The sequence below is a fragment of the Myotis daubentonii genome, chromosome 16 (assembly GCF_963259705.1).
Source record: "Myotis daubentonii chromosome 16, mMyoDau2.1, whole genome shotgun sequence".
Taxonomy (NCBI): Eukaryota; Metazoa; Chordata; class Mammalia; order Chiroptera; family Vespertilionidae; genus Myotis; species Myotis daubentonii.
The window spans coordinates 54082522-54092654 of record NC_081855.1 but is presented as its reverse complement, the minus strand read 5'-3'; the positions used below and the strand labels follow the sequence as shown (position 1 = coordinate 54092654).

At 58.1% G+C, this 10133-nt stretch overlaps 1 protein-coding gene across 1 annotated transcript; it reads right to left on the bottom strand.

Annotated features, from left to right (window-relative positions):
* Positions 1 to 782: 782 nt before the first annotated feature.
* LOC132219330 (E3 ubiquitin/ISG15 ligase TRIM25-like) lies at positions 783 to 9242 on the bottom strand. Its single transcript, XM_059671694.1, has 7 exons — positions 9231 to 9242; positions 6102 to 6803; positions 4983 to 5078; positions 4572 to 4805; positions 3544 to 3706; positions 3264 to 3326; positions 783 to 1933 (listed from the first exon to the last, which is right to left on the bottom strand). The coding sequence occupies exons 1-7, from the start codon at positions 9240 to 9242 to the stop codon at positions 1386 to 1388; spliced, it is 1818 nt and encodes a 605-aa protein (XP_059527677.1). The 3' UTR covers positions 783 to 1385.
* Between the last annotated feature and the right edge of the window lie 891 nt (positions 9243 to 10133).

The window sequence follows — 10133 nt, the reverse complement described above, 5'->3', positions numbered from 1 at the left end:
AGATTTGGGGGTGGAGAGGCGAGATTTAGGCATTTTGGTGTGAAAGGTTTTTCCTGAATATCGGGGAAGGTTTAGATTTCATTCCTACCCATCACCAGGGAGCGGCCCCTGGGGAAAGTGATTGGAACTGGTGCAGGGAGGAGGGTCAGCGCGAGAGCCCAGCCAAGGTTGCTCAGTGGAGCCGAAGGGCGCCCACCCCTGCCAGACCACAGGGTAGGCCCCGCAGCCTGCTCCCGCCGGCTCCTACCGAGAAGTGGGGGTCACTCACTTCTCCGAGAACAGAGAATGGGCCCGGGGGTGGAGTTCAGGCACAGCCCGGTGGGCCGAAGGAGTTTCTCCTGTGACTTGCCTCATGTCCTCTTCAGAGCCAATCATTAACCCCCGAGATCCCCCATGAGAGGCCACGGGAACAAGCGGCTGGTTGAGGCTGGAAATGCAGAGGCGGCTTCTGCAGAGGGGCCGAGTGCCCGGTCCCGCTCCTGCCAGGGTCACAGGGCAGTGGCCCGGCCGGGGTCCAGCCTCGCTGGCTGCACACACCCTGCTGGGCAGGTGGGGTGGCAGAGGCCTAGCTGAGGAGCTCTGAGGGGCGGGCCTGTGGCTGGGGCAGGAAGGCAGCCGCAGGAGCACCGAGGAGGGCGCAGATGGTTTAAGGTTTGCCCACTCAGGGTGGCCCCAGTTCCACACCAGCTGTGTGAGATGCTCAGCTCTGGGCAGGAGGGTCAGCAGCCTGTCTCTGCCTTTGGGGTCTGAGATGGGCCTGGGTTCCTCGCCTTGATCTCTAGCCTGCAATGAAGCCAGTAACCCAGACAGAACACCTACCTCCCCCAATGCCACCTCTCAGTCTGGCCACCCGGCCCAAGCCCCACCCACTCTCAGGCCGAAGGCCTTTAGGGACAGGTACCTGGTGCGAGCGGCCAGGACCAGCCTGGAGAACCAAGGCCTGAGTCCCAGGGACTGTCCAGCCTGGTTCAGAGCCCTTCTCCTGTGGCTCTGGGGACATATGGGTCTGCCTGTTTTCTGGGATTCCCAGGCCCTGTTTCCCTGGATAACCCGTCATCTCAGATAGCAGCTCAAATATCACTTCCTCCAGGAAGCCTGCCCTGATTTCCCCACAAGGCTGGTTCTCCAGTTCTTTCTCCTCCTGGCACATCTACTCCTCCGCTTGGTCCTTCCCGGTATTGTGTGTTTCTATTGATTTCAAGCAGGAGTCGGCACACTTTGTCCCTAAAGGGCCAAACGGTAGCTGTTAGGTTTTGCAAGCCAGTCGGTCTCTGTCACTGCTACTCACCTCTGCTGGGTGACAGGTTCGCTGCCCACCCTCACCCCCCAGCCAGGGGACGCCGCGGGGCCAGCCAGCGCTGGAGTCCAGCTTTATTCGCCCCCACCTACACCTGCTTGAGCGTGACCAAGGCGCCGCTGCTGACCATGACCGCGGGGTAGAGCGGCTCCAGGAAGGAGGCGAGGAAGCGGTAGAGGAGGCTGACCCCGCCCGCCACGCCGTAGAAGGACAGGCAGCCGGCGCCGCAGTCGAGCGCCACGCCGAGCGTGCGGTGGTAGCCGCCCTGCAGCACCGTCTGCGTGTTGTTGTGCCACACGGAGAAGCGCAGCGAGTCCCACTCCAGGCACCACGAGTCGGGGTTGCGGCCCAGCAGGTAGACGATGCTGCCGCGCGGGCGGCCGCCGGGCGGGGGGCTGCGGCGGTAGGTGACGCCCAGGCACACCCACGAGTTGGACACGTCGGCCTCCCAGTAGTGGCGGCCCTCGGCCAGGCCGCGCGAGCACAGCACCTGCGGCCACTGCTTGAAGCCGGGCAGCGGGCCGCCGGCGGGGAAGGGCTCCAGGAGGACGCCCAGGTTCAGCACCGAGTGCGTCTCCTTGAACAGGAAGAGCTCCTCGCTGGCCCAGGCGGGGTCGAATTTCAGGTTGCAGTAGCCTGGGGGCGGGGCGGGGGCGGACAGGAGCCGCTCAGGGTCCCAGGGCACCGGCCGAGGACGTCAGGGCTTCCCCCAGCTCCTAGGAGTGACCCCCCCACCCCCGCTGAAGTCCCCAACTGGTGGTGGTGGGGATGTGCCCAAAAGGTTTAGAGCAGCAGTTCTCAGCCTGGGCTGCGCATTAGAAACACCTGGGAATCTTTTTAAAATCCTGATTTCTGGGCCCCATCCTCTGGAAATTCTGTTTCTTTGTGATGGGGTGGGGCCACAACATTACTAACAAAGAAACAGAATTTCCGGAGGATGAGGCCCAGAAATCAGGATTTTAAAAAGATTCCCGGGTGGTTCTAATGTGCAGCCCAGGTTGAGAGCCACTGGTTTAGAGGATGAGGTGGGTGTTGTCCCAAGGCCCACCGTTTCTCTCTCTCTCTCTCTCTCTCTCTCTCTCTCTCTCTATATATATATATATATATATATATATATATGTAATTTTTATTTTTAAAAGAATAGTTTATTGATATTTAGAGAAAGAGGAAGGGAGAGGGAGAGAGAGAGAAACATCAATGAGAGAGTGCATTCATTGGTCTCTTGCATGCTCCCCACCAGCCGGGGATCAAGCCTGCAACCTGGCCATGTGCCCTTGGCTGTCAACCTCCTGGTGCACTGGATGACGCCCACCCAACTGCGCCCACACTGGCCAGGGCGCAAGGCCCACCTTTCTAGAAGCGTTGAGCGCTGAGGTGCCCTCCGTGCCCTCACAGACCCTCACACAATCTCCCTTTTATTCATTCAGGATGCAAGATAGAGGGGAACCGAGGGGGAGTCAAGGGCTCCCGGAGGAGGTCACTCAGAGGGAGGGGTCACCAAGGGCAGTGCATCCCTGACCCTGGAGGTCGCAGGGAAGTCCTTGGGCCTGGGCCCCCCAGCCCAGCCTGGGCGCGGGAGGGCTGTGGGAACGTCAAGTGGAAAGGGAGACGGAGGCGGAAATGGACAGGGTTTGCCAACTGGCTTGGCTAAAGCCCCGGGAGGTGGTCAGGCACCCAGCGGAGGACAGGGTGGTGCGACACCGGGGCCAGGGAAGGCTGAAGGGCCTCTGGGCAGTAGGTGAGGCCTTGCCCACCCGTGGGGTAGGACAGGGTAGAGTCTTTTCTTTCCTATCAGGGCCTCGGAGTCACAGGCCAGTCCCTCTGAGGCCTCCATGCCCAGGCAAGAGAGAGCTGGCATCTCTCTGGAGCCCTGGCCCGAGTGGAGGTGGAGGGGAAGTCGAGGCACCTAGGGGCCCTACTCCCTTCCTTCCCCCCCTGAGGTGGGACCCCAGGACTGAGGACTCACACTTGAGAAGTGCCTTCCTGTCCACGGTGGGGGGCAGCACCTCGTAGGAGTTCATTTTAATGCCTGTGGAGATGGAGGGCTCTGCTGAGGACACGCCCAGCCCAGCATCCTTCTGCAGAGAGGCGTGGGCTCCCAGGAGGAGGCGTCACCTGGGGAAGGTGCACACGGGCCGGCAGGGCCCTCTATGATGCCCGGAAACCACCCCAGCCACTGCCCTGCCGGGCTGTCCCTGCCCCAGAATGACAGGGAGCACCCAGTGGCCCAGGCCGCAGGTACTGACCCTGCAGGAGGAGCTGGTTGATGAAGCTGAGCCCCATGCCCACCAGCCGGCTCCGGAGCTCCGCCAGGGTCTGGGGCAGCTGCAGGAAGCTCTGCTTCTCCTCCCAGCTGGTGCCCATTAGGGGTTCCATGCAGTCTTGGAAGTTCTTTAGCCTGGGGAACTCCTGTGTGCGGGGAGGGGCGGCGAGGGTGGTACCACCTTTCACCAGGGCCCCAGCAGATGCCAGGTGTCCCCGCCTATGCAGGGGCTTGGTGGTGCCCAGAGCGTGGGGCAGGCGGAGAAACTGCTGCTCTCAAACCTGGGCCTCTCCCTCCCCAGCTCCTGGCGTTTGGACATCGTAGCTTAGGGCTTTGCCAAAGGCCTGGCCTAGTGCATTACACAGAGAGATTTTTAGAAAACAGTGCTGGCAGGACTTCTTCCAGCCTCTAATTGCTTAGTGAAAAACCTTGCCAATGCTTCCTGGTCAGGAGGGTGAAAAGGGGGGGACAGGGGAGGAACAGCCCTCGAAGTCTGCTCGGGGGTGCGATGGCCGCTGAAGGAAGGGGAGCCGTGCTAGAAGTTCCAAGCACAGGGATGGGGCAGCCCCCGGCCCCGCCCAGAGAGAAGGCTGCCCCCCAGCCTTCACCTGACCCCACCAGCTACCCTGCCTGGTACCCCCCTGCAGCAGCACCCAACCAGGCTGTGGGCCGGGGAAAGAAATGGGATTTCAATCCGGGCTCCATCCGGGCTCCGTAGATTGTTGTCTCACTTCCAGCCCTGCCTGGGGGCGTGTGGAGAAACTTAGCCGGTCAGATGTCCAGTACCCTAGGGTACATCCCATCTGTTCCAGGGAAATGAAGGCAGGAGCGTTAGGGCCAGGCTGGGTGCTGAGGTGGAGGAACCCAGGGGGGTGGGTGAAAGCTCAGGACAGATGGCCTGGGAGGCAGGGGAGTGGACCAGTGACGCGCCCCAAACGCTGAGGGTGTGTCTGGGGGTGGAGGAGTGGAGGTTGTGGCAGGGCCAGGCACGGAGGTGGGGTGGGGTCTTGCCTGCAGAAACTGCTGGTCACTCGGGTTGGTGAGCAGGGTGCGCAGCCAGATGCTGTCCGCCTCCAGCTTCAGGAGCCAGTTGTGGCTCTGCTGGATGGAGCTGCCCAGCTTCTCCAGGGCGGCGGCCTCCTCTTTCTCCACAAAATCCAAGACCTTCGTCTGCAGCTGCTTGACTTCCTGGATGATCCCCGAGAAGCAGGCGTGCACCTCATCTCGCATTGTCTGGATCATTTTCTGGGGGTGGAGGTGGGAGGGTGCCTAGCGAGGCATCTCTGAGCTCCACCCTGATCCCTGCCTTGTCATGGTCCCCAGCCCACCTAGGCACCCTGTCTGTCCGCCTGGCCCCACCCCATCCCCTCCAAGCCCTCCGAGTCCCCTCGGCCTGAGCCTGGGGCGGGTGGGCTCCCTCACCAGCAGAAAGGCCACCTGCTCGCGGTGCTTCTGGCTGTCGGAGGTGATCATCAGCATCTGGTTCTCCACGTTGGCCTGGACCTGCCGCAACTCCACCTGGGTGACAGGGTGAGTGGAGGAGAGGGCCCCTGATGGAGGGGCGCCCAGGAGAAGCCTTCTGCAAGCTGCCCCATGTTCAAGCCCAGAAGAGATAGTCATTCCTCTCACATTCCAAAGAGGTTTCAAGGAGATGAGGATGAGGATGAGGATGAGAATGAGAAAGAGCAGAGCTGAAGGGGTGCCGGCCGAGGGTCCACCCCCCTGCTCTAGGTCTCTCCCTGTTTTTAGGAGTCAGGTTCTCTGCCCCTGACAGGAATGACCTTCGGGTTTCAGGTCACAAGAAGGGGTTGTGGAGGGGTCAGTGGCTTGAGAGGCCTGGGAGGCAGTGGGTCGAAAAAGGGCTCCTGGGGCAGCACTGCCAGGCCAGTCCTTCTACATCCGCCTTATGTCTCCCCTGCCCTTCAACGGGCGGTCCCTGTCTCACGATGTATTACAGACAGAACCGCGCTCTTCCAAGTGCCTGTCCAGGAACTGCTGCTGACCCGCAGCAAAATGAGAAGCTCGTGCCAGACGGTAAATCAACGCACTGCTCTCTCTCCGAGAAGGGCTTGCCAGGGAGAGGGTGTCAGCTCATCACACAACAGTGAGGCATTGGCTGGCGTTCCGGCGAGCTCCTTGCCACGGACCATGAACGGTGGCTGTTGGAATAGCGCTGTTCTAGGATGTGCGTGATGGAATGTCCTCACATAGAAGGACGTCCTGTTTGTAGTTTTATATCCGTTCTTTCAGCCTTTCCTTTCGTTCTGAGCAAAATAAACCCCCCCCAAAACCCCCTGATCATAGGATTCATCCAGACCATGTTGGATCCTTATTCCCCTGACGGGCCGGCACTGTTTCCTGTCACGGCCTGACCCTCTTGGCCATCTAACGGCAGAATTGTCCTCCGAGGAAAGGTGTGTGGAGGTGGCTGGGGTGCGGGGATGAGGGGAGGAGCTTGCGAAAGACTTTCATGTTCAGCGAAAGACTCAGAACCCCAGGCCCCTGGCTCCCGCCCCGCTCCAGCCGCCGCCCCAGCCTCACCTCCCGGCGGGCGCGCTCCTCCTGCAGGGGGATGGCGTCGTGGTTCCGGTGCTCCTCCAGCAGGCAGGTCCCGCACACGCAGCAGCCTTCCGTGCGGCAGTACAGCCCCCGCAGCTTGCGGTGCTTGCGGCACAGGCAGCTCTTGAAGTCCCACAGGGGCTCCAGGAGCTGGTGGTCGCGGAACACCTGGTCCTCCGCGTGGCTGCGCAGGTGGCTCTCGCACAGGGAGGCCATGCACTGCAGGCACGACTTGACGGCCCGGCGCTTCTGGGGGCCGCAGAAGTCGCAGGGCACGTCCCGGGGCCCGGCCAGCTTCCAGGAGGACGCCGCGGCCGGGCTCTTGGCCTGGGTGAAGCAGGTGACCATCTCCTCCAGGGTGACGTTCTTGCAGAGGCGCGGCCTGGAGGCGAAGCTCTCCCGGCACTGGGGGCAGTAGAGCGTCTCGCCCTCGGCCGACTGGTGGTCCCAGAACCCCTGGAGGCAGGTCATGCAGAAGTTGTGGCCGCAGGCGGTGGTGACGGGGCTGCGGAACACCTCCAGGCAGATGGGACAGAGGACTTGGTCCTCAAACTTGCAGAGGCTGCCGCTGTTCCTCCGCGGGCGCTGGCCTGGCGGGGGTCTGGAGGGCTGGGCCGGGGGCTGTGCCGCTGGGACCCGGTCCTGGACGGGCTCTAGGGAGAGGGAGAAAAGCCATGCGGACGCCTAGGCAGGAGCCGAGGGGGCCTTAGAGGGGTACGACACAGGGACTGTGCCATCAGTCAGCCCGAAGCGGGGACAGAAGTTGGGGATGGTGTTCTCCTTGTCCCAGCCCCAATTCCTGGGACAAGTCCTGGACAAGAGGGCGGATGGCAGACAGCAGGCACGTGACAGGGGAAAGGAACCACTTCCTTGGCCCATCAGCAGGCACGTAGGAAGCACAGGTACTTACGTGAAACTCTCTGCATGTCAGGGAAAGCCAGAGGCGTGGCGGCCCTGTCGGGAGGGAAGAGAACCCGTGGGCACTCAGGTGCAGGGCCCTTGCCCCTGGTCCCATTTCACCAGCTGCTGGGAGGGTCCCCATCAGTCTAGTGCAGCGGTTCTCAACCTGTGGGTCGCGACCCCTTTGGGGGTCGAATGACCCTTTCACAGGGGTCACACGACCCTTTCACAGGGGTCGCCTAAGACCATCGGAAAACACATATATAATTACATATTGTTTTGTGATTAATCACTATGCTTTCATTATGTTCAATTTGTAACAATGAAAATACATCCTTCATATCAGATATTTACATGACGATTCATAACAGTAGCAACATTACAGTTATGAAGTAGCAACGAAAATAATGTTATGGTTGGGGTCACCACAACATGAAGAACCGTATTAAAGGGTCGCGGCATTAGGAAGGTTGAGAACCACTGGTCTAGTGGGTTCCCACCTTTTAAACTCTGTGGGTCTGATAAGCACCATCTCACCTTTCCCTTCGGCTATGTTTTGCAGTCTCCCTATCAAGTTGCTGCCCCCCCCCCACCCCCTGAAAAACTGCCTGCAGTTTTGCTTCCTGATGTCACAATTCAAGTGGGACCAGCCCCAGCACCCTGCTTGTGACGTCAGCAGGGAAAGGTGTACCGCTGGGCCTGCTGCGGCGCTGATGCAGGCTGCCTGTGACAGGCTATGCCTCCTTCCGGAGCCTGCGTCCCAGGAGGCAGAGCCGCTATGCACCTGGGGCCACTTGCAGTGGACTTCAGGGACTCCTTAGGAACCCGAGAGGGAAAACAGCAGCAACTCAGTGGCAGAAGGATCTTGGGCAGTTCGTTAAATCTCTCTGGACCATGGTTTTTCTCTTATGAATCAACAGGGTGGTGGTAGGAGATAACATTTCAAGGCCCCCTCTTGGTCTAAAGTGGATTGATCCGAACATTATCTGATGGGCGATCCTAAAGATTGTTGCTTCCCACTCTGGTCCTGACCCTCAGGAGGAAAAAAGGGACGAGCGAAACTGAAGAGACCCTCATTACTCTAAGGGCTTCTTGTTAGTCTTTCTGTTTCTTATTCTTCCCTATCCAACAGGACAAATGTCCTGAGACATTTGCAATATGCCACTTTCTTGCTTCAAAAAGTTATGAAACTTAGATTTTGAGCTGCCAAATTTGACTTGGAGGAAATAATGGCCTCAAAAGAAAGCCCACAAGGGCAAAAGCTATCATTAAAGTTCCACCATAAAATCAACATGGGAAACAATCTTAATGAAATTTTTTTTTTAAATTGTCATTTGAATTTTTTAAAATGTTTTACTGCTTTCATTTTTTTTAATGTATTTTTGATTTCAGAGAGGAAGGGAGAGAGAGAGATAGAAACATCAATGATGAGAATCTGATTGTCTGCCTCCTGCATACCCCACACTGGAGATAGAGCTGGCTACCTGGGCATGAGCCCTGACCAGGAATAGGTTCATAGGTTGATGCTCAATAACTGAGCCCAACTGGCTGGGCCTTAATTAAAATATTTTTAAGTAAAATGAAAATAGAAAACTTGGGCCCTAGTTTGTATGGCTCAGTGGATAGAGTGTCAGCCTGCGGACCAAAGGGTCCCGAGTTCGATTCCGATCGGGGGCGCATGCCTGGGTTGTGGGCTTGGTCCAACCTGCAGGAAGCAGCCTATCAATGATTCTCTCTCATCATTGATGTTTCTATCTCTCTCTTCCTCTCCCTTCCTCTCTGAAATCAATAAAAATTTTAAAAAAAGAAAATAGAAACTTGGAAAAAACTTAATTGCACTGCATAGAAAACCGATCAAGGAATTAAACTGGCTGAATGGAGTAACAGATCCCTCCAGTGGAAAGCTTTCCTGATGAAAATGTGTGGTGTGATTCTTACTGACAGTGTAGCTAGAGGCTGCCACCTGGGCTTTGTGGCTGAGCAGGTCCGGCCACACTCAGTGATCTGTTCCAGGCGCTGGCGCTACCTGCAGCCGCCAGCAAGCCCTCCCTGGAGCATCAGCAGGCAGAACGCCAGGGTTTTGGAGTAGATCCTCGCCTTCTCTTGCAGATGAACTCTTCTCCTTTGGAGATGCAGCTCCTGCAACCTAATCATGGACCTCAAGTGACCACAGGGCCTGAACTGCCCATCACAAACAGGGTGTTCTCTCACCCCCTCAGCCATCGGAGGGGTAATTAACATTGCTCAGGAATAGGTGTGACTTTCAGGCCCCGGAACAATGACTGCTGGCACTGTGCTGCCTCCTGCCGGGGAGAGGAAAGGATCTTTATTATTTATGTATTTTTTTATCCTCACCGGAAGATATGTTTATTGATTTTAGAGAGAGACAGGGAGACAGAACCATCCATGTGAGAAACATCGATTGGTTTGCCTCCCGTACTTGCCCCAACCAGGGATCGAACCCACAACCTAGGTATGTGCCCTAACCCTCAACCTTTTGGTGCCTGGGATGATGCTCCAACCAGCTGAGCAACCACAGCACTGCAGCTTCTCGGGCAGGCGTAGCTGCTCCCAGCAGTGTGCTCTGTTTCTCTCGTTAGGCCCAGCGTTCCTGAGCCCTGAGATGGCGGCATCTCCCGCACAGGGCTCCTCCGCTGAGCCTCCTCTCCATAATCCTCACTTCTCCCCTTTGCTCCTGGGCCCTGGGAGCGTCCTGTAATCCCTACAACCTTTCCCCACAGCCTGTTAGCCACTGGGGCCTCCATCTCATTGGACCCTGGCTGATACAAACTTGTGCCTTGTTCTTGACCTTTGTGTCCAGTTGTCTCCCTATTGGGCGTGCGGGGGTGGGGGGGTGGGCGTGGGGGGGGGGAGAGACGAGGCCTTTTGAGGATCCCACACCCTGCCCGATGCCTAAAGCGAGGGGTCCTTCATTTCGTTACTGGGTGTTCACCTCACATTTCTCACCCTCTACTTTGCAGAGAAAATGGGCAACCTAGTCACTTATTGTCTTCCAGGAGGACTGTTTTTCCCTTAAGCATCTCACTGGCCGGTGTGGTCATTTGGTTGAGCGTCATCCCCATGAACCAAGAGGTCACAGCTCAATCTCAGTCA